We start from the raw sequence: 23,176 nt of genomic DNA, 5'->3' as shown, positions 1-23,176 counted from the left end.
TATCTTGCAAAGCTGAAACTCTACCCATTAGACAGTAACTCCCTACTCTCCCTTCCTTCCCAGCCTCTGGCCCTGGCAGGCAACAGTCCACTTTATGTCTCTATGAATTTGACTGCTCTGGGGCTCTCATACAGGTGGAATCATGTAGTATCTGTCCTTTTGTGTCTGGCTTATTTCACCTAGCAAAAGGTCCCAAAGGTTTATCTATGCTGTAGCACGTGTTAAGAATGTCCTTCCTCTTCACGGCTGAATAATATTCCATTGTATGTTGACACTACATTTTGTTTGTCCATTCACCCATCTACAGACACTGGGGTTGCTTCCATCTTTTGACTGTTTGAATAATGCTGCTGTGAACATGGGTATTGAGGCTCTTTGTTTTATAGATATATTATTCCACCAGCTACCCATCCTGACACCTACTATGTTTGCAAGAGACTGAAAGGTTTATTTCACATTGCAAAATTTCGTATTATGAGATCAAGGTTACCATTTCCTCAGCTGTCTGGTGGACAATGGGGAGGTTAAATTGTGCACATTTTATTTTTTTTTTAATGAACCTGGAACGGTTATGGGGCAAGTGTTTGCCATGAATCACATCAGGCAGCCCACAAACAAGAAGCCCACAGGTCTCCATGTTCTATAAAACAACTGTGGGAAAGACCCACAAAGAAAGTGCTGGAAAGGGGAATGAAGGGTAGGTTCATGCAGTAAAAAGATTCAAATACTACAGGGCTTGGAACTATAGGCCAATATAGCATTGCTTTAAGAAACAAAAAATAAGACAATAAGAATAAGCCTAGAAAATCAAAAGTCTATAAAGAACTGACATTTCAAGCCAATAAGGGAATAATTCCTTATTCAATAAATTGTCTGGAATGACTTAACTATTAGGGGTGAAAATATCAAAGTGAAAGAACTATAAAGGGTTTTTAAAAAGGAATTAGGTATGTTGGGTTAGTTACATTGGAGAGTGCAAATTCACCATCGACCTGATACCTGAAATTTCCTCCTTACCATCTAGAGGCAAGTTGGGAATGCTGCCAGGCTCCTGTGGTAAAGGAAGCCCCTCTCTTGACTGGTGCTTTATGGCTACACATTCCTGCTCAGAACGGGTCTCATTTAGTCTTCACCAAAAAAAATCTCACGAGATGATTTAAGTGTTTTATGGACAAGATGTCTAAGACTCAGAAAAATTTCACGGTGTGCCCAGCTTTTATGTTTATGTTGAAGTTGGGCATTAGAAGTTAGAATGAATGGGTTTACTTGAGAGAAAATTAAAATAAATTCATCACCCACTCCATGAAATATAAATTCCAAATACATATTAAATACGTATAATAAAATATTTTATATATTTGTAAGTGCCAGAAGGAAACATAAAGATGAATATTTTGTAATATCAAGTTGAAGAAAAGCCAAAATTTGACATCATAAAACAAAACTTTCATGTAAAATATGGTAATGGCTACCAGGAAAATATTGTGCCATGTCTGACTGCCACAAAGAGGGTTAATATCCTTGCTATATCACTCTCTGAAGTCATCTTTAAAAGACTAAGAAAAAGATGAATCTCTTAATAAAAACCTAGCTGAGAACATGAGCAGCCTCTCTCTCTCACTCTCCCTTTCTCTCTTTCTGTCACACACACACACACACACACACACACACACAAATATGGCAAAGAGATAAAGTAAAATGTTATTTCTAGTGTAATAAGAAGGTCAAACTAAAATAAGAAAGCATCACATCTTCCTTTGCAAAGTATTTGGGTTCCTTTTGCTTTTAAACACCTGGGTCAGCTGGGGTGTGGAGAAACAGAAATTCTCATGTTCTGCTTGTGGGCATATATGTTAATAAAATCAAGCTTGGCAATACTCCTGCAATATGTATCTAAAGCCTCAAAGTATGTATAGCTTTGACCAATGAATATCACATTTAGGAATAAGAGAAAAAGAAATAATAATGAAAGTGAAAATCATAAGAGATGTAGAAACATATTCTTATACAAGAATTCCTTGCAGCCTTATTTATAATAAATTTTGTGAACAAATTATATATCTAAAAATAAGAGATTGGTTGAATAAATTATGCAGCAGCCATGCTATTGATGCATATTTATAGGCATGGAAAGCACAGAAGCACATGTAAAAGCATGGAAAAATTGCCATGTTTTATCTGGGTTTTTAAGGTTATAACACAATGTACAGTGGGATTCCAATTCCTGTATATACATAGATTTATATGTCTATATTGATTAACTCTGGATGAGTCTCATGTCTTCTTTTTGCTTTCTTCTATTATCCATATTTTATATGATGTGCCTGTATTTCTTTTTTGTAATAGATGGTCAATACTAGAATCATAAACAGATCTTAAGTTTGTTTATTGGCAAATGTTTCCCCTGTTAGAAAAAGATGCATTTTTCTTTTAAACATTTTTATTTTATACAATGATTACATGCTTATAATAGAAATTTGAAAATTATATGTGAGTACAGGGTAAAAAGTAGAAAGAATGGGATTGCACGCTACAGATCTAGCTGCTTTTAGCATGCCTCCATATGACCTTGCTTTCTCTAGACCTCTGTCGCAGTCTCTCTGCCTCCCTCCTCACAACGTCCATCCCCCGCTGTCACTGTCGTGGTGCCAGCCTCCCCGGACTTCATGACTCTAAGGACCACCAGCGCGGCATTAGCGCCCTTTGCCCTGGTGGTATCCTGGCTTCACAGTCACATGGGAGATCGATCGTCAGCTTTTCTGTTTGAAATCTAAATTCTTCCTGACTGCAGGGGACCTCAGGACCCATGAACACCTCTAGTTTACTATGTCTTCACAGTAAAAGATATCTGCATGACTGGACTCTTTAACAAATTTGGTAGTTAACCTGCTGTTTCTATATAGATATAGCACTTCGACCTTCAGACTTCTTAATACTGATAAAAAGAAAACACGACAGATGAGAGGAAAACCTTTGCAGCTGTAATTTGTAATCGGCCAATTATAAAAATTGCAAAAATTGACCAGATAGCTAAGGTTTTACACAGTCATTGAAGTGATCTGCACTGTTAACATTTCACCCTCTGTGCACCATTCTGTGCCTCTCTCTGGTTTGGAGTCTAGAAGGTTTTATTTACAGGCCATGACTTAACAATCCCAGAACGGCTGACACATGCAGTCACTCAAGACTGGGCACAGCAAGGAAGTAGTGGGTCCGTGCCAAAGGCTCAGCCAGACGAGACACTCTAGCTGTGGCGGGAGATGCCAGGAAATGCTCCAAGCCTAAGCAGATTGTAAACAAGGAACCTCAAATTCATGAAAAATTCTCATTTATGTGGCCCGTGTCAGTAATTACTCTCTACCTCAGTTTCCACAGCTGACATGTAAATAAAAGCAGTTCATGGTTCATCTTCTTTTCTTATTAGGGTCTCTTAAGTGATTCTACAAACCAGCCTGCCAAACAATCAGAGAATAAGTTGAAAAGATTGTCTTCATTTATTGCACATGCTTAACTCAGGCCTGGGAAAGGGTGTCATCAGTTTCTCATTCCTTCCCTTTCACTGAGATATGCATCTATTACTTTTACATTTCAGGCCAAAAGTGTGATCCAAGCTGTCCCAATGGGAGCTGCTGGGGTGCAGGAGAGGAGAACTGCCAGAAACGTAAGTCAGTGAACAGCCTCAGACACATGTGTGACTGCCCCTCTCTTCCTTCACTTACTTAGGTGATTGGATTTGTTTTCCCTTTGAAGACTCCAAAGAGTTATTTCATTACAGGGCCAGATGTGAACCAGTAGGTGAAGGACAGTCTTGCAAATCTCACCGCATGCGGTTAATCCAGGGTGGGCTATTTTGGGCGCTTAAGCCTGTCACAAATAAGTGAACATCAGCAGGGGCTGGGCGCAGTGGCTCACGTCTATAATCCCAGGACTTTGGGAGGCTGAGGTGGTCAGAGCACGAGGTCAGGAGATTAAGACCATCCTGGTTAACATGGTGAAACTGCGTCTCTACAAAAAATACAAAAAATTAGCCGGGTGTGGTGGCGGGTGCCTGTAGTCCCAACTACTCGGGAGGCTGAGGCAGGAGAATGGCGTGAACCTGTGAGGCGGAGCTTGCAGTGAGCCGAGATCGTGCCAATGCACTCCAGCCTGGGCCACACAGCAAGACTCCGTCTCAAAACAAGAACAACAACAATAAGTGAACATGAGCAGGTACCCCAGCCCTGTCCTCTGAACACAGCACACTTTCCCAGGAATGGAAGACTTGTCCCTGTTGACAGCAGTCACCAGGTTTCTTGTTTCCTCTCCCTCCCTGGCTTTCTTTGGTACCCACCTACACAGAAGCCTGAGCACGGGTTCTCATGGGGACTTTTCCATGAGGACCCTGCTTTACGATGGAGAGGGCCATTCTCCCGGGTATGGCTATCTGGCTCAGCCGCCAGTGGCCAAGGAACCTGGGGACATAAGCTCAAAAACGGACCCTATGTCCTTAAGCTGAATTGTGGGGTGGCTGTTAGGCCCTGCTAAACACTACTTCCCAGCAGATATTTTTGTTCTTTGTATGTGCTTCCTGCATTGCCCAAGATGTATCTCATTATTTAGTAGGTCTCAAAGTCTAGACTTGATCTGATGAATTCTCTTAAGTGATTAAAAATAAATCAGGAGAAAAAAGAGGCAATCAGAAAAGGGCATGGTTTGACTTAGCTTGAATGTGGTTTCGTTGGAAGCAAATGTGTCTTCACTTTTTCGTGAAAAAGTCTGCAAGCGCTCTGCAACGTCCCTGGGAAATGATCCTACCCTCACTCTTCAGCTGACTGGGGACCTTTGCTCTTTTTCAGTGACCAAAATCATCTGTGCCCAGCAGTGCTCCGGGCGCTGCCGTGGCAAGTCCCCCAGTGACTGCTGCCATAACCAGTGTGCCGCGGGCTGCACGGGCCCCCGAGAGAGCGACTGCCTGGTAAGATGCCCCTCTGGCAGCCTCCCTGGAGCAGGCTGTGGCTGCATCCTCCCCACCCACACCAGGACAGAGGACTTCCTGTGGGGGAGCTGTCAATTAGCATTTGTAGTAACAGACAGGATATTGCCCTCTGCCTGGTGACAAAGTATCTTTAGTATCCTGCCTCCACCACTCACTGAGACCTTGGGAAAATGATGGGACCGCCATGCCTCCATTTCCTTACCTGACAGTGATGCATAACAAAGTCTCTCCCAGTTGAATGCTTAAATGATGTGATGCCTGTGATGTCCATCATTAGGACCTGGGCACAGAACAAGCACTAAACACTACATGCAAGTATTTGTCATGAATGTGCCTTGTTGCCAGCAGCACACTCTCTTTATTGTTTGACTTCGGCTATACCTCTAGAGACTTGACACTGTGAGGTCCCTAAGAGATCCATGGAGAGCCACACAGGTCTTGCTGGCTGGAGCTGCGTTAGGGCCTCCTGACACGGATCTCTCGGCTCCTCCACCACTGCTCAGGCACCTCCTGAGCTGCACCCTGCCCTCAAGGGGTCCTGAAGTACTCACTCCCGCCCCATTACTGCAGAAAGTGCCAGCAGAAGCCTTGCTGCCCCAGCGGGCTCTGGGCAGCACTGGAGGGTGCAGGTCAGAAGCGTCTTCGAAGTCCTGGAGATGCCAAGGCTGGTGGATGTGACACCTGGAGTGAGAGCTGGTGTGACGAAGCCCTCCCTAAGACTAAATCCAGAGCACTCTGTGGTTTCAGAGAAGATTCCTAAATTCCAGAGGCTGGACCCAGACCCAGGAATTGTGACTTGGTTGGCCTGGGCTGTTTCTAATGTGAGCCCCAGGGAGAAGACTGTGCGTGGGGTTGATCCTAGGAAGAGCCCCCCACTGTATTAGGTCTGGCCCCTTTACAGGGCATTGTTCTAGCAAGGTTTTCTGCCATTCAGCAATACATTATAAAATGTACCCTCAATTGTACTTTATAAGGGAAGCCCAATGTACTTTATAAGCGAAATTAAACATAATTTCACTCCATAGTCACCACTATAATGTGTGAACTCCATCATCTGTACGTTAGTAAAGAGACGTATTTTTATCATAATCCATAAATTATGATAGGTGGGACAGTACACGTAAGAAAAAAATGGACTTTTTAGAGAAGGGTCTTTCTGACTCTGCAGAGGGCGCCAGCTGGGTTTTCCACACTAGTTGAACACTAGGCTGTGAAGACGGTAACTTGGGCTTTCTGACGGGAGTCAACGCAGTGCTGCGCTTCCTCCGTGTGTGGCACTGAGTGTACTTACCTCACTTGCCCAGCGTGTCCTTTCTCCTCCACAGGTCTGCCGCAAATTCCGAGACGAAGCCACGTGCAAGGACACCTGCCCCCCACTCATGCTTTACAACCCCACCACGTACCAGATGGATGTGAACCCCGAGGGCAAATACAGCTTTGGTGCCACCTGCGTGAAGAAGTGTCCCCGTGAGTCCTCCTCTGTGGGCCCTCTGACTGGTCAGGCATCTTTGTCTCGCTCTGTCTCCTGCTGAGCCCTGGAGTATCCCGTCTTGGAGAGTCTTTGCGTGTATGTGTTTGCCTCCCTTTGGGGAGGCGACCCTGTGCCCGTCCAGGCACAGAGGCAAGGGGCTGGCTTGCTACTGAGGAGTGGGCAGATGGTGGCCATCTCCACCCATGGGGGCTGCTAAGTGCACAGGGCAGATCTTGGTGGCCAGGCCACCTCACAGGAGAAACACCTGCTGCTCAGCCCTCACCACTCATCCAGCAGCCACAGTCGTGGGTATTCAGTTGTCTGCTGGGCACAAAGCCGTGGGCATGTCACGGTTTAGTGCTTGTGCCGAGCAGGTATTTAATAGACTGAAATCAGAGAGTCTATCAGAAGACTTGCCTTCTTGAGTTGTTAAAATTCTAGTGAAAGTTATGCCTCTTAGTAGTATTGTATCGTAGAGGTTTTGTTTGATTGTTTTGTTTTAATGGTTTGGGTTTGGGTTTGAGTTTTGCTTGTTTGTACTTACATTTGTACTGGTGGCTCCAGGGTTTAGGGAAATTGTGACATAAAATACTTCCTGACAGAGAAAGCAAAACTTTGTCTAATGAAAGAGTTTTAGAAACCAGTCTTGATCTCTAGAAGGGGAAATTAACTGAGAAAAAAAAAATTGAAAGAATAATTATGAGGGGGAGATTTTACCCTTCCAGATTTGTGTACATGAAAAATTTTACACTCTGTATGGGAAAAAAAAAACACAAAATAATAAGCCATTATAAGGTAAATGACAAATGAAGCTAAAGAAAAATGTGCCACAGTGATGACACAGATATAGTCTTTGAGATAGGGCTTAATAGAGCTTTAAAATCCATAGGAAAACACTTCAAGCCTGAGATACCAAGAGCAGACGGTTCACAGAAGAATCACCAAGGTCCTATAAATATTTTCGAAGATCTTCTTGGGGAACTTAAAACAGGAACAGGCCAGGCACAGTGGCTCATTGTCCCATGCCTGTAATCCCAGCACTTTGGGAGACCGAGGGGTCCTGATTGCCTGAGGTCAGGAGTTTGGGACCAGCCTGGCCAACAGGGTGAAACCTCATCTCTACTAAAAATACAAAAATTAGCCGGGCGTGATGGCGCATGCCTGTAATCACAGCTGCTCAGGAGGCTGAGGCAGGAGAATTGCTTGAACCCGGGAGGCGGAGGTTGCAGTGAGCTGAGATCACACCACTGCACTCCACCCTGGGTGACAAAGCAAGACTCCATCTCAAACAAACAAAAAAGGAAGACATAGAGCTCCTAAAAATAACACAGAAGTCTGCTATTAACACAAATGAATTACTTTAAAGGTGAGAGCAGGTGGAGGAGAGGGCTGAGGTGCCTGCTGGGATGCAGAACAGCTGGCCCCTCAAGGGACCCAGTGTTTCCTGCCATGATGAAACACCTGTATTGTCCACATTGCGGCCTAGAATGTTATTAAACTCTTGAACGGGATTCCTTTTCTATTTGCAACATTTCATTCTTTGTTCTTAAAGTAAATAAAGCCAAAGGAGGATGGAGCCTTTCCATCAGCCCTCGAGAGGAGGACCTGGACCGTCTGTGTGAGGCCCGAGCACCTGGCGCCACCGTCGTCACCTTCCTTTCATGCTCTCTTCCCCAGGTAATTATGTGGTGACAGATCACGGCTCGTGCGTCCGAGCCTGCGGGGCCGACAGCTATGAGATGGAGGAAGACGGCGTCCGCAAGTGTAAGAAGTGCGAAGGGCCTTGCCGCAAAGGTAGGAAGCCTGCCGGTGTGCAGACGAGGCTTGTTCTCAGCTGCTGAGGCTGCGCTCTCATGCCACCTCCAGATGAACACATCTTCCTCTTCTCATTAAAAAACAACTATGCATATTGTTTCTTTAAAACAGAAGATAAAGCTGCAAAGCCAGGTTAGGCAATGGGAAGGCACTGAAGGTTGTGACGGGGTGGGGGGCTCTGATGAGAACAGTGCACAGAGCCAGCCCCTCAGCGGCTGCCAGGTGCCCAGCCCTGGGGAGAATCCAGGGGATGCAGAGCTGGAAGCAGTCCAGCTCCACGCGGCCCATGGGAAATAATGAGGAGAACGCAAGGTCGGTGTGGGGTGACAGGGATGGCATCTCCTACACCGCCGTAGCCCCAAAGTGTGCTATAGGTCCTGGTGTCCCCCCTTCCCCCGCACCCTCCCCAGCCCCGTCAGAGTTCGTTGAGTCAATGAAGGATGATGTGGCAGTGGTGGTTCCCGCGACCGGAATTCCTTCCTGCTTCCCTCTGCCTGTGGATCCCTAGCTATTCTTAATCCACCAAATGTGAACGGAATACACGTCTCTGTTATCTCTGCAGTGTGTAACGGAATAGGTATTGGTGAATTTAAAGACACACTCTCCATAAATGCTACAAATATTAAACACTTCAAAAACTGCACCTCCATCAGTGGCGATCTCCACATCCTGCCGGTGGCATTTAGGGGGTGAGTTACAGGTTCAGTTACTTGTATAGAGAAAAACAAAATCTGCCTTTTTAACTGGTAGAGATTGGTGATCAATAATCACCCTGTTGTTTGTTTCAGTGACTCCTTCACTCACACTCCGCCTCTGGACCCACAGGAACTGGATATTCTGAAAACCGTAAAGGAAATCACAGGTTTGGGCTCAATTATCACATGAATATAAATGGGAAATCCGTGTTTGAGAGAGAACTTTTCGACATATTTCCTTCTCCCTTGGAATAAAAACATTTCTTCTGAAATTTTACCATTAATGGCTGATGTTTAGATACTTTTCAAAAGTGCAGTTTCCCCTGCAGGCAAAAGGGGACACGTTAAGGCCAGGCTTGGGTCATTCACTGCGCGTGTGAACACGCTTTCTCCCTGCTGCCCGGCCCCAGCCAGCTGCCTTGGTGGCCCATAACCCCTGCGGGTAGAGGGAGGGGACAGGGGTAGGTGAGGAGCAGCCTGGGCCTCAGGCTTTTGAAACTGGACGCCAGAGCCCTGTGGGGCCACGGGCAAGCCTCGGGTCCATGACTGCCGCCTGAGCTCCGCTTCCTTCCTCTCTAAAATGGGAAGATTACACCAAAATAACAAGGTTGGAATCAAATAAGGAAAATCTGTAAAGCTCCTTTGTATGTGATACCAGATCCACAATTGGCAGATCATCGCAGCAGGAGCCTCTTCGGGGTAATCAGATACCCGGCGCAGCAGGGGTCCCAGGGCCGCAGCCAGGGGGGCGGCGAGAGACACGCGGAATCATTGTGGGAGGCGGGAAGCAGCTGTGAACCCTGGCTCGGCCTGCGTCCGCCCATGCGCATGTACACTCAGAGAAGATGGTAATGAAAAAGAAAGCAAATCCAATTTTCCCACTCACTGTTCATATAATACAGAGTCCCTGAGAGTCTAGAGTAATGTCTCATACAAAAAAGAAACTCCTACGTGGTGTGTGTCTGAGTCTTTCTTCTGCCTTACAGGGTTTTTGCTGATTCAGGCTTGGCCTGAAAACAGGACGGACCTCCATGCTTTTGAGAACCTAGAAATCATACGCGGCAGGACCAAGCAACAGTAAGTTGACCACAGCCAAAGCCTGGTAGATTACATTTGCCTTTTTAGTTGGAAATGAGGCTTAACAGGAGAGTTGCTAAGATAGGGCACAGAGCTCCTACACCTCTCGCCGGCATTCCCGAATGCTATCTTACATGAGCAGGCACAAGGATCAAGATTGAACGACCATTGGCACAGGCTGTCCGCTAAACCACAGACTTCTCAGCGTTCGCCAGTGCTTCTGCTTCTGTGTCCACTCCAGATCCCACATTGCACTTAGTTGTCAAATCTTCTCAGTCCATTTCTAACCTATATTAGCTCCTGTGTCTTTCCTTGTTTTTCATGGCCTTGACACTTACAAAACGTGTGGGTCAGGTACTTTGCAGACTGTCTAACCATGACTGTTCAGCTGGTGTTTTCTCAGGATGCAGTTGAGGTTATACACATCTTATCACAGGGACCAGAGAGACTTTTTAGCACCACTCTTCAAGAATTTTCACTTTTTCAGCTTTGACAGTGGAATAAACATGCAGGTGCTCACACACAAGCATCTTTAATATGGTAATGGTAATCATCAGTTTAGTGGTGTGGAGGAGGGAATGGGAATCTCTTAGTGAAACCCGCCTTGGAAGCAGCCTCGTTATGAGAACTGCTGCCCCTACTTGACTCCTAAAGCACTAGATAATACTGTGCAACATTAAAGATAATAAGAGTGCATGAAATATGCATTGCCTCCCATAAACTCCCTTGGCTCTGAATCTCTGATACTAAATATGTGGCTACCTTTGCTTCCCAGAAAGGCCTTTTTGCTCTGAATTCTCTGGAATCTTTCTTTGACCAAGATTCTTATAAAAATAAGAGATTTAGAGCAACTTTCTTGGATGGCTGGTATGAGCCAGTTGGTTTAGTTGTAGGGATTTAAGGAAGATAAGGGTTACTTACTTTTCACACTTAATGAGAAGTCTGGTGATTCCAGCTCCTACTGAGACAGGTTGGCCACAGGTTCCAGGGCGTGACTCACTGAGGCCCCAGACCTGCCCTGCAAGGAAAACCTGGCTCTGCCCTGGTGTCCTGGCCTCCCTGGGCATATATGGGGGAGAATTTCTAATGGTATTGGTTACAGGCTCCTATCCAAGACGACTCATCTGTGTAGGAGAAAGGAAAAAGATGGGGGAAAGAAAAGCAGCAGGGAGAGGAGAAGCCTCTGGATGATACTCTAACCCCCTGCCATCCAACACCTGAACATCAGTCTCTTCATCCAGTGCTCTCAGCTGGCCCAGCCCTCAGCCTGGGGTCAGATGAGAGCTTCCTGCAAATGCAGATCTCTTTCCTGTGGCTCCTTCTCAATTACAGACAGCTCCTGCACAAGGTGCACTCTGGCCTTGTGCTCCCTCCCCAAACCAGCCCAGCCCTCCCAGCCTGCATCATCGTGGTCCTGCAGGTGCTAGAGGTTCTCACACCCATCGTGGTCTGGTGAGGCTGGTGGTTCTCACACCCATCATGGTCCAGTGGGGCTAATGGTTCTCACACCCATCGTGGTCTGGCTGGGGCTAGAGTTTTTCACACCCATCATGGTCCTGCAGGCGCTAGTGGTTCTCACACCCATTGTGGTCTGGCCGGGGCTAGTGGTTCTCATGTCCACCGCGTGCCTTCCTGCTCCTCCAGGTGGCTGACGACATCCCCCCTTCAGTCTGAATGACTTCCATCCAGTCATCTGATATACACATTGGACCACCCAATAGCATCCTAGTGTCATGTTGGGTGGTGAAGAAAATGCCACAGTTCCTGCTCTCAGGGCCTCACAACCTTGGGCATAGCTTTTTGGAGAGAGGCCCCACTTCCCAGGCATCCCTCCCAGACCTGTTCAGAGGCCCCTGCTCTTTGCTTCCATACTGCGCACACTCACTGTGCTCTTCACACCAGCTCAAAATGATCTGCCTATGGGGTTGTGTCACCACCAGATCAAGGGTCCTTGAGAGGAGGAAACGTATTTAACCTGCACAGAATTTGGGACAGAGAACCTCAAGTGTTTGTTCAATAAATATATGAATGGATAGAGGGACAGGCTGGTGGTGGATAGATGGACGAACCCACACCTTTGAAGTGTATTTGGCTGTTTGAGAGGTTAGAATATGTTCTCAATTTCCAGGCAAAATGAAAATGGAGAAAATATAATGACATTAAGGCATTTTATTCATCCTCCCCATCTGCCACTGGGTTAAAGATACTAAATAAACAAGGAACTAGCTTTTGCCTGGAGGAGCTTAAAAAACACCTGCAGTTTTCAAAAGTTGCAGTGTGTGCCTCCCACAGCATGACCTACCATCATTAGAAAGCAGTTTGTAGTCAATCAAAGGTGGTCTGGAAAAACAAAGTTTTCAGGGATACATCGTTTTTATAATTTTTCACCACATGATTTTTCTTCTCTCCAATGTAGTGGTCAGTTTTCTCTTGCGGTCGTCAGCCTGAACATAACATCCTTGGGATTACGCTCCCTCAAGGAGATAAGTGACGGAGATGTGATAATTTCAGGAAACAAAAATTTGTGCTATGCAAATACAATAAACTGGAAAAAACTGTTTGGGACCTCCGGTCAGAAAACCAAAATTATAAGCAACAGAGGTGAAAACAGCTGCAGTAAGTCACCGCTTTCTGTTTTGTTTATGGAGTTGGTTCTAATGGGTCCTTTATTTTTATTTAGAATATTGAAGGGCTATTCCCATTTAAATTACTTTTTTCAGTTCCTTAAGAAGCAAATTAAAATCTTAAGATTCCTAATTGTGAAATTACCATGTGAATTCCATTAAAACTTTTTCCAGATCATTGCCATTCAATAGGATAAATTTACCCTGAGGTTTAGGCTACCAATTATTTGTAATTTAAGTAACTAAATTTAGTATTAGTTATATTACCTTTTAGCTGTAGGTCTGCTCATTTCAGCCTGTAAAGATTACAGCTACACACATACACACACAGAGGAATGGAATGAGCACTTTACATCAACATTTCCTGTTCTGACTCTAGAGCCTCAGCTTTTGAAGCTGGTCAGAGCCTGGCCTGTGCTGGGCCTTGGCCACGGGCAGCGTCAGCTTTTTGTCAAGTGCTGGTCTGGCCTTCCTAGCTTTGAGGCCCCTGTCAATTCCCTTAATCTGTTCAGGCTTTGGCTTCCTCATCCATAAAATGGAGATATGAATGATTCCTACGCCGTAGTGCTTTGAGAGAATTCAGTGAAATTCTGTGTGTAAAACCCTTCCATGGTGCCTAGCACACAGCACACAGCCAATGGCCCAATGGCTCCTATCGGCTGTAGGATTTGTCATCAGAACACCACCAGCTCTGCTCCAGGCTGCCCTGGGCACCATCAAAACACACCCTGTGCCCAACAGCACCTGCCCCTCTACACGCCGGGCCCCTTCAGCAGGGGCAGTGGCCGTGGGAGCACAGAAAACAAGGAGTCCCATCTGGTTTAATTGGTGCCATTGCCAAAGGGGAGGACTCACGGCACCCCCTCTCGGGTGCCAGCACGCCTGGCTCCCACCAGGAGGAAGACCTGTCCTCCACTGTCAGGCACATTTCAGTCTTCCCAGCAGCCAGCACAACTGCTTTGTCCTTCCAGTCACGGTCGGCCTCTGGGAAGCCCAGTCTGTGTCCTCCTCCTTCAGGGGTACCCAGCATGTCTGTGTCACCCAAGGTCACAGAACACAGGGCCCCTCCCGGGAAGGTGCCGTCTCCTCCGGCCCCTCAGGTCCCTGCTCCATCACTGACTGCTGTGACCCACTCTGTCTCCGCAGAGGCCACAGGCCAGGTCTGCCATGCCTTGTGCTCCCCCGAGGGCTGCTGGGGCCCAGAGCCCAGGGACTGCGTCTCCTGCCGGAATGTCAGCCGAGGCAGGGAATGCGTGGACAAGTGCAACATTCTGGAGGGGTAGGAGGTTATTTCTTTAATCCTCTTGCTTTGATCAAAAATAAGGCTCCAGGTTGTTGTTATAGCTTTACAGGCATTCTGTTTGATTTTCTTTTCCTTTTATTCTTTGCCCTTAGCTTTTGCAGGTTTTGGGGTTTTCTGTGGGGAGACGGGAAGTTGTTTGATTGCTTTATTTTTGGCAAATTTAAGCACAGTAGGAAATAAGCAAGTATTATTACCTAATTTAATCAAATAATTTATAGAATCTCTTTTCCTAGAAGTATCTTAAATTTTTCTAAGCTACAAAAAGTTCCTAAGACAAATGAGACAGTCATCAATGGTTCATCTAGCCAACACCATGGCCATTTGGGCTTCTCTTTGTAGTGCCCGATTCCTGGTGTGTGAAAATAAATTAACACAAATTATATTGCCAAGTTAATATCTGTTTTATGTGCCCCCAGCATGCGTTGAACATCAAACAGTACCAGGAACTTTAAATATACCCACGGACAAAGAAATAATTCATAATGATGCTTGTTGAGTGTAGTTGCAATCAATAAAAAGTGCAGTTTGTGAATGCTCTGAGGCTCTTGATATTGACGTAAGGCTTTGAACGACAAATGAGGACAAAACATAAATAGGAAAGTAAAACTGAAGGATAGAGGCCAAGGCCATGTTTTAGAAGATGTAAAGAAAAAGGGAAATTTGGTGAGCACCATAGGAATTACAGATGGCTGTAGGAAATCTTCCTGTTTTACTCTCTGGGCATGGACTACAGCTTGGATCCAGAAATATTTAGGAGCAGGATAAGAGGACCAAGTTCAATTCTATAGGAATCCTTTAGCTGATAGGCTCAGAACAAATCACATAATTAATAGTGCTGCTTCAACTTCAAGTAAGGAATATTGATGCAATCCTTACGGCTACAAATGGACAGTGGTCTCATGTTTTCAGTTTTCAAGTGTTTCTTAAGAGGCAAGGTGATGAAAATACGCACGTGGGGAGCCCCATGTCCTTCCATTAGTGTAGAGAAACCTGGTGTCCAGCAGCACCTGCTCCCTCTGCAAGCCCAGCCCCCTTCAGCAAGGGCAGTGACCCAGAGAAGCAACACAGAAGACACAACCCTGTATCATAGTTTGTTTAATTGGTGCCATTGACCAAAGGGGAGGACGAAAGGCACACACTTTTTTGTTGTTTTTTGAGACAGAGTCTCATGCCGTCACCCAGGCTGGAGTGCAATGACGTGATCTCAACTCACTGCAACCTCTGTCCCCTGGGTTCAGGCGATTCTCCTGCCTCAGCCTCCCAAGTAGCTGGAATTACAGGTGTGCGCCACCACGTCCAGCTAATTTTTTGTAGTTTTATTAGAGACAGGGTTTCACCATGTTGGCCAGGCTGGTCTCAAACTCCTGACCTCAAGTGATCTGCCCACCTCAGCCTCCCAAAGTGTTGGGATTATAGGCATAAGCCACTGCGCCTGGCCAAGGCACACACTTTTGAGAATAAACACTCCTTGTTCGCTGCTGGAGGGTAGAACTATGCTTGACTACCAGGCAGAGTCCAGTCTTACTGACAAACAGCCGCACATCTGCTCTGTCTTTTCAATCAAACATCAGCTTCTTGCTTAACATTGATCTGTACATCTTGAGGGATGTCAAAATATTATAAGCTAAGTTTTTCACACCTGTGTTCCACACTCACCATTTTTAGTAATAACCATTGAGCAAGTTCATTCTCCCTGCTTCCTGTTTCTATCACTTAACCTAAAATTATCATTTTTCCAGCTTAGTTTTGATAACCATGAATCTGGTATTAGAGGCAGGGAACACCTCCTCAGAACTATCTTTTCTTTTATCATTTGGCTTGCTTACCCAATATGCAAAAACTATGCTGTAGAAAAAGCAGAAAAGATGTCTTGATTATGAATGAAGCTCATGTGTTTACTCAGAGAGAAGATGACCCAGGATTCAGTTAACAAAAGCAGCTGATTATATTACTATATAGTCCTGGAGTCCCAACTCCTTGACCATTACCTCAAGTTATTTGGAATTTTGGAGAGGTGATTTGCGTTCCTGCAACAATGTCTCAGAGGCGGGGCTGACGGGTTTCCTCTTCCTCCTCTCAGCGAGCCAAGGGAGTTTGTGGAGAACTCTGAGTGCATACAGTGCCACCCAGAATGCCTGCCCCAGGTCATGAACATCACCTGCACAGGACAGGTAAGAGCCCCTTGCTGCTATCCACGTCCACTTCATGGTAAGGGCCTTCACAGAAGCCGAACCGTGACGATAGCCCAGGGCATCCTGTGTGGGCAGGACGGCCATCAGAGCCACTTCCCAGAGGAGACAGTGGGCTCTGACAGCGCTGTCCAGGCAGGGTGTCAGTGACATTAGCACATACATTAGCCTGCAATGAACATTCACTCTTTCTGCTGACACCCCCAACCTCATCTAAGCTTATTAAATCCTCACATTTAACGCCAGCTGTTTTCACCTGGTGTCCCCCATCCCTGACCTAGTCAGCATTGCTTTATCGCTTTCATCAAACATCTTCAAATTCTTAACATTAGTTTATAATTAATTGAAGAATTTTTAAAGAAATTCCTAGCAAAACTTTTTAAACTGCATAGTTTTGTATCTATATGTTCAATAACATATAGATAAAATATTCTTTACAATAATCTTGTAAAGAATGTGAGTGAGAATTCGGGCCCCTCTCACACCAAATGTCCTGATATTGTTAATTCTCAATGTTATTATATAGGGAGCTCTGTTTTTATGTGAGCTTCAACAGCCAGTTCTAAATCTACTAACTGAAAACATTTTTTAGACGTTCTCTAAATTGGGCAGAAGATGACAGGACCGTGTTTTGAGGGATAGGCTGCCAGCGTGGCTGGTTACAAAGTAAAGCCTTGGTTTATAGGTTTACATGGTGTTGGGTTAAATTTCTGTCGTTAAAATAATTGGCGATATTGACATAGTCATCTAATATTGCTGGCTCTGGGCACACGCAGCCTTTGGGTGGACAAAACTGACATTAGAGAACTTGGCCAAGGGGAAAGCCTTTCCCTGTTGGTTTTATTTCTGCTACTTCTGAAGTGTGGGGCACACAACCTGAGCAGTGCTTTTATTTGAGTCCCAATGCTTTTATTTGAGTTTTGCAAGGTTATTCCAAGTTTTGCCAACAGAAGGTAGCGTATGACTCAGTCCTTGATATGCCAACCACTGCAAAGAGACTTGCCACCTTCCTGTCACTGGAGAAACACCCATGTGGGTTTTCTTAAATTTGCCTCCCTCTGAGCTTCCCTTTAACTTCAAACATAATATGCAAGAAAGACTATCTGACCATAAATACACATTTGGGCCAATCAAGATGGTTTTGCCAAGGAAAGATGCCCACAATGGTTAAGCAGAATGCAATAATGTAGAGAATATCATTTCTTCCATGCTGGTGTATATTATATGCATTCAAAAACAGGGAGAACTTCTAAGCAACTGACAGTGACCATATCAAGCAGGTGCAACCACAGAAGAACTGGTTTTCTCCTTTAAGAATTTTTCTATCATTTGGCTTTCCCCACTCACACACACTAAATATTTTAAGTAAAAAATTACTTCCATTTTGAAAGAGAAAAGAAAGAGACATGCATGAACATTTTTCTCCACCTCGGTGCAGGGACCAGACAACTGTATCCAGTGTGCCCACTACATTGACGGCCCCCACTGCGTCAAGACCTGCCCAGCAGGAGTCATGGGAGAAAACAACACCCTGGTCTGGAAGTATGCAGACGCCAGCCACGTGTGCCACCTGTGCCATCCAAACTGCACCTACGGGTGAGTGGAAAGTGAAGGAGAACAGAACATTTCCTCTCTTGCAAATTCAGAGATCAAAAATGTCTCCCAAGTTTTCAGGCAACAAATTGCTGAGGTTTGTGTTGGAGTCAGTTACTTAAGGTGTTTTGGCCCCCACAGCCTTGCCAGTAGCAACTTGCATGTGAGCAGGCCTCAGTGCAGTGGGAATGACTCTCTGCCATGCACCGTGTCTCTGGCTGGGCCGGTGTCGTGCAATGCTGCACATCACAACAGGAGGGTAGAGGGACAAAAGAGCACAGGTCCTGGCAGCTGCCACCTCGGCCTGTCTCCAGGGGCTTTTGCGTTTCTCTCCAGATTTCTAAGGTTAGCATGGGGATTAACTGTTTTGCAATGAATAAAAGGTAACATTGCCTGGAATGTTGCTTAAAGACACTTTTTTAAAGCTAGTTGATTGTTAAGCTGTTGCTACTTAAATTAAAACTACTTTGGGCCAGACGCAGTGGCTCACGCCTGTAATCCCAGCAGTTTGGGAGGCCAAGGCAGGCAGATCACTTGAGGTCAGGAGCTCGAGACCAGCCTGGCCAACACGATGAAACCCCATCCGTACTAAAAATACACATATAGTCCCAGCTACTCAGGAGGCTGAGGCAGGAGAATCGCTTGAACCCAGGAGGCAGAGGTTGCAGTGAGCCAAGATCGCGCCACTGCACTCCAGCCTGAGCACCAAGAGCGAAACTCTGTCGCAAAAAACAAAAACAAAAAAAAACTACTTTGACTGGAATTAGCAGAAGCACTCTGATTGTGTGTATCTTATTTACTGGAATAATAAAGCTGTCAATCAAACTGGATCCCACTCAACTATCAGAAAGAGAAGTTGAGCTGTCATATAGTAGTTCACACTTACTTCTGTTTCTCAAAATCCTCAGCCTTGTTTGGAACTGTTACTCATTCTTTCTCTGAATCCATCTGTATGAGCTGTGTGGCCTCGGGCAAGGGTCTTACCTTCTCTGTGCCTCACTTTCTTTTCTGTAAATTGGGATAATAATGCTGCATAGCTCACAAGATTTTTATGACCATGAGTTAAGATATGTCATATACTTAAAATGGTACCTGGAAAATGGTGAATACTGAGTCAATGATACCATCATTGATGGTGGGATGGTGATGAGGAGGTGGGAGTCACAATGATGGTAGTGTTGATGGTGGTGAGGAGGTGGGAGTCACAATGATGGTGGTGTTGATGGTGGTGAGGAGGTGGGAGTCAAAATGGTGGTGTTGATGGTGGTGAGGAGGTGGGAGTCACAATGGTGGTAGTGTTGATGGTGGTGAGGAGGTGGGAGTCACAATGGTGGCGGTGTTGATGGTGGTGAGGAGGTGGGAGTCACAATGGTGGCGGTGTTGATGGTGGTGAGGAGGTGGGAGTCACAATGATGGTGTTGATGGTGGTGAGGAGGTGGGAGTCACAATGGTGGTGTTGATGGTGGTGAGGAGGTGGGAGTCACAATGATGGTGTTGATGGTGGTGAGGAGGTGGGAGTCACAATGGTGGCGGTGTTGGTGGTGAGGCTGTGGGAGTCAAAATGGTGGTGGTGATGATGGTATTGATGGTGGTGAGGAGGTAGGAGTCACAATGTTGGCGGTATTGATGGTGGTGATGGTGATGAGGACGTGGGAGTAACAATAGTGGCAGTGACGGTGATTGAGACATGATGATGATTTGTGAACTTTCTAGGAAAACACTCACCTAATCTCCAACAGTGATATCTTAATACCTTTTCCAAAAGTATCAGATCATGTTATAAGGGCCAAGTTTCCAGAGTAATATCAGACATAATGACAGTGGATATCAGAGCTTGGCATCTAAAGGTGATGGGAGTAGCTTTAATGTCGCAGCGTGAAAAACATTTGCTATTAGTCTGAGATACTAATTACCTAGTTAAGGAAGTACTCACTTATACCTAGTTTTTAACTGTTTTTTTAAATCTGGAATTGACTTTGAATTTTAGCAAATATTTCCCTGGGAGCAATGATTTTTCATATTTTCGCCTTTGGGTATACCAACATGCCAGCTCTGTTGGCCGCTTTGTGAGCTCGATGAAGCATGGTATAAAAGATGCTTTGCTAGTTTTTCACATAATCTATTTGTATAAGCAATTTTGGAGCTAAGCCTCTGAAACAGAATTATATTATCTGTATAGAATAAATGTTTTATCTTCCCCCCTTTTCTCTCTTCTGGAATAGATGTGCGTCAGTATCTCTGCGTCAGTATCTCTGTGTCAATGAGCATATGTCGCTGGGCTTAGGGGAGGTCCAGAAAGTGATTGGGTGTTGGCATTTTCAATATACTTACTTTGTATAAGAAACAGTTTGCCAAATATAGAAAGAGGGGATTTAGTCAACATTTAAATTAAAAATGTTAGTGGTCATTTTTCTAATGTCTTTCTATTTTTTCCCAGGTCCTAATAAATCTTCACTGTCTGACTTTAGTCTCCCACTAAAACTGCATTTCTTTTCTACAATTTCAATTTCTCCCTTTGCTTCAAATAAAGTCCTAATGCTATTTATTTGGCATATGGAATTTTATAAATATTTTCTTTAGTATGTGTGATTACATTCCTGATTGTGAGCCTTTTTAGAAGAGTATATAGTTTGATACAATCTTGTTATTGCCACCTGTGTCTTCTCCCAAAGCCATTAATTATATAGGAATTGCACGATAGAAATGGATTTAATTTTTTAAATATGGAGAAATGTTGATGAGAGTAAGGGAAAATTTTTTAAATTTCTTTCACTGAGTATTTAGGATGTGCACAACATTCCTGAATATATTGCCTCTCTCATTTCTCAGATGGGATGTATTGCCTTCTCCATTTCTATTGTTAAAGAAACACTTACAGGGGTTTCTTTAACAACTTGTGAACAGCAGCATCAGAGCCCAGACTACAGCATAAGCAGCTGCTGATTCCAAAAGCCCCACCTTCCAACCGGGCAGGCACAGCCACCCAGAGGAGGGGGAGGGACCCTGGAGGAATAGCTATTTCTTTTTTTTCGAGATGGAGTCTCACTCTGTCACCCTGGCTGGAGTGCAGTACAGTGATCTCTGCTCACTGCAACCTCCACCTCACAGGTTCAAGTAATTCTGCCTCAGCCTCCCGAGTAGCTGGGATTACAGACACCTGCCACCATGGCTGGCTAATTTTTGTATTTTTAGTAGAGACAAGGTTTTGCCATGTTGGCCAGGCTTGTCTTGATCTCCTGACAGGTGATCCACATACCTTGGCCTCCCAAAGTGCTGAGATTACAGGCGTGAGCCACTGCACCCCGCGAGAATATCTATTTTTAAATGGAACTGTGTTTTCATAGTACACAGTGAGGAGAAAGTTGCTTTGAAATCTTTATCCTAATAAACCAAATAATATGAGTTTGCCTATTTTAATTATATGTAACAAAGTTTAGTTACTGCTATAATTGCAAATATGTATAAATTCCTTACCAAAAAAAAAAGAATCAAGTGGGGGACAGAGAATAACTTTTCTGACAGAATTAAATAACATTCTATAGCCTGCTTGACTCCATACCCAATAGTCATTTCTGCAGAGTTACCGAGGGCCTCATCAGCGTCAGCAGGAGCCCCTCGCCTTCTGACGCTCTCACATCCTTCTCTGCTGCAGCCCCGTCCTGCCACTGTCCTTGTCCAGCTTCTCTTCAAGGGTCAACTGGTCTACCTTTCCCTACAAGTTTGTTTGTCACAGCTTCTTGTTAGCAATCCCTATGGTTGCCCAAAAGTATTTTCAGAGGCTGCATAAGATTCTGCATCTTGTAGAAAATTTGCAGTTTCAATCTGCCCTCCCTCTGCAGGTGTTCCCATTGTATTGCATTCAGCAGACAGGGAGAGACTGCTGTTAGGTCCGTTCCTGAGTGACTGCTTTCTGTCTCAGACTGTTTGGTGTCTGTAGGAGGTAGTGGGGTGGGCAGTAACGAGGCCTCCTGTATATTCCACCTCTACGAAGCCTGTGTGTTTGGTTTATGAACTAAGCTCAAAGGCACCACAGAGGTAAGACTGCACTACATGACACCATGGAAAAGAGGGAGCACCCAGACCCCCAAATTAAGAAGAGCAGTGTAGAGAACAGAGACCTGAAGAGCAGAGATAGAAACTGTTAGGATCAGATTATAGTGTTAAACCAGGGCTCCCCAGGCCTCTCACATATTGAAATGTACTTGTCCATCTTTCCCCAGGCCAGGAAATGAGAGTCTCAAAGCCACGTTATTCTGCCTTTTAAAACTATCATCCTGTAATCAAAGTAATGGTGGCAGCATGTCCCACCAGAGCGTGAGCCCAGCTGCTCAGGAGTCATGCTTAGGTTGGATCCCATCTCTTCTGCCGTTAGAGTTTCAGCTGGGTCGGGGTGGATGCAGCCAGTTCCATGCCTGGCCTTCTGCATCTGTGATCCTCACGGCCTCCTCCTGCCACTGAGCCTCATGCCTTCACTCGTCTGTTCCCCCCACTTTTCCTTTCTGCCACCCCTGCACGTGGGCCACCAGGTTCTCAAGAGTATCCTACCCATTTCCTTCCTTCCACTCCCTTTGCCAATGCCTCTCACCCCAACTAGTAGCCTAACCATCACCCCCAGGACTGACCTCTTCCTCCTCGCTGCCACATGATTGTTCAAAGCACAGAATTTGCCAGAAACCTGCAAGGACTCCATGCTGCCAGCCTTCTCCGTAATTAGCGTGGCCCCATTCCATGCTTCTAGCCTTGGTTCCTTCTGCCCCTCTATTTGAAATTCTAGAGCCAGCGGTGGGACAATTATCTGTGTCAAAAGCCAGATGTGAAAACATTTCAATAACAAACTGGCTGCTTTGTTCAATGCTAGAACAATGCCTGTCACAGAGTAGAAACTCAGAAATATTTGCTGAGTGAATGAACAAATGAATAAATTCATAATAAATAACCACCAATCCAACATTCAAACACATTGTGATTTTAATTATTTAAGAGTAGTTTAGCATATATTGCCTTATGATTTAATTAAAAATCTCCAAGAAAGATGTCAAAGAAGTAGAATGAGAAAAATGTATATCTCTCTTTCACTTCCTACAGATGTGCTGGGCCAGGTCTTGAAGGCTGTGCGAATGGGTAAGTGTTCACAGCTCTGTGTCAAATGGACCTTGTCCAGAATGACCATGGTGCTGTGGGTGAAGATGATGCTTTCCTGCGTTTCTGACTGTCCTCTGTCCTGATCAAGTTTCTATGGCTCTGGGCCAGGCTACCCCCAGCCAGGATTTCTGCAGAGACTGCCCAGCTGGTTCCACATGGCTCCACGTGCCAACTTTGTCCTCAGTGGAGGGAAGGTTGGACACGCAGTGCTGGGGCTGCTCCCTGCTCCGCCATTGCTCGATGCATGGCCTGCCTCTGAATTCCTTGGTTCCACTGGTTTTGCTGGGTCCTT

The 23,176-nt window shown here is 45.3% G+C and overlaps 1 protein-coding gene across 3 annotated transcripts in view; it reads left to right on the top strand.

The window, feature by feature from the left end:
• The window catches only part of EGFR (epidermal growth factor receptor), a 191,386-nt gene that overhangs the window by 129,177 nt on the left and 39,033 nt on the right, over positions 1-23,176 (top strand). For 2 of the 3 annotated variants that reach the window (XM_055293116.2, XM_055293115.2), the window contains 12 exons: positions 3,593-3,661; positions 4,836-4,954; positions 6,301-6,442; positions 8,124-8,240; positions 8,824-8,950; positions 9,050-9,123; positions 9,943-10,033; positions 12,450-12,649; positions 13,804-13,936; positions 16,041-16,131; positions 17,588-17,745; positions 22,828-22,863. In XM_055293116.2, the coding sequence (XP_055149091.1) occupies positions 3,593-3,661; positions 4,836-4,954; positions 6,301-6,442; positions 8,124-8,240; positions 8,824-8,950; positions 9,050-9,123; positions 9,943-10,033; positions 12,450-12,649; positions 13,804-13,936; positions 16,041-16,131; positions 17,588-17,745; positions 22,828-22,863 (1,357 nt within the window). Of the gene's footprint in view, positions 1-3,592; positions 3,662-4,835; positions 4,955-6,300; positions 6,443-8,123; positions 8,241-8,823; positions 8,951-9,049; positions 9,124-9,942; positions 10,034-12,449; positions 12,650-13,803; positions 13,937-16,040; positions 16,132-17,587; positions 17,746-21,962; positions 22,691-22,827; positions 22,864-23,176 lie in introns of those variants that run through there. The other variant, XM_055293117.2, reaches the window with a different exon arrangement.

Source organism: Symphalangus syndactylus, chromosome 9 (genome assembly GCF_028878055.3).
Source record: "Symphalangus syndactylus isolate Jambi chromosome 9, NHGRI_mSymSyn1-v2.1_pri, whole genome shotgun sequence".
NCBI classification, from domain to species: Eukaryota; Metazoa; Chordata; class Mammalia; order Primates; family Hylobatidae; genus Symphalangus; species Symphalangus syndactylus.
Note: the sequence above shows the minus strand (reverse complement) of the source record. Positions and strands in the feature narration are given on the sequence as shown.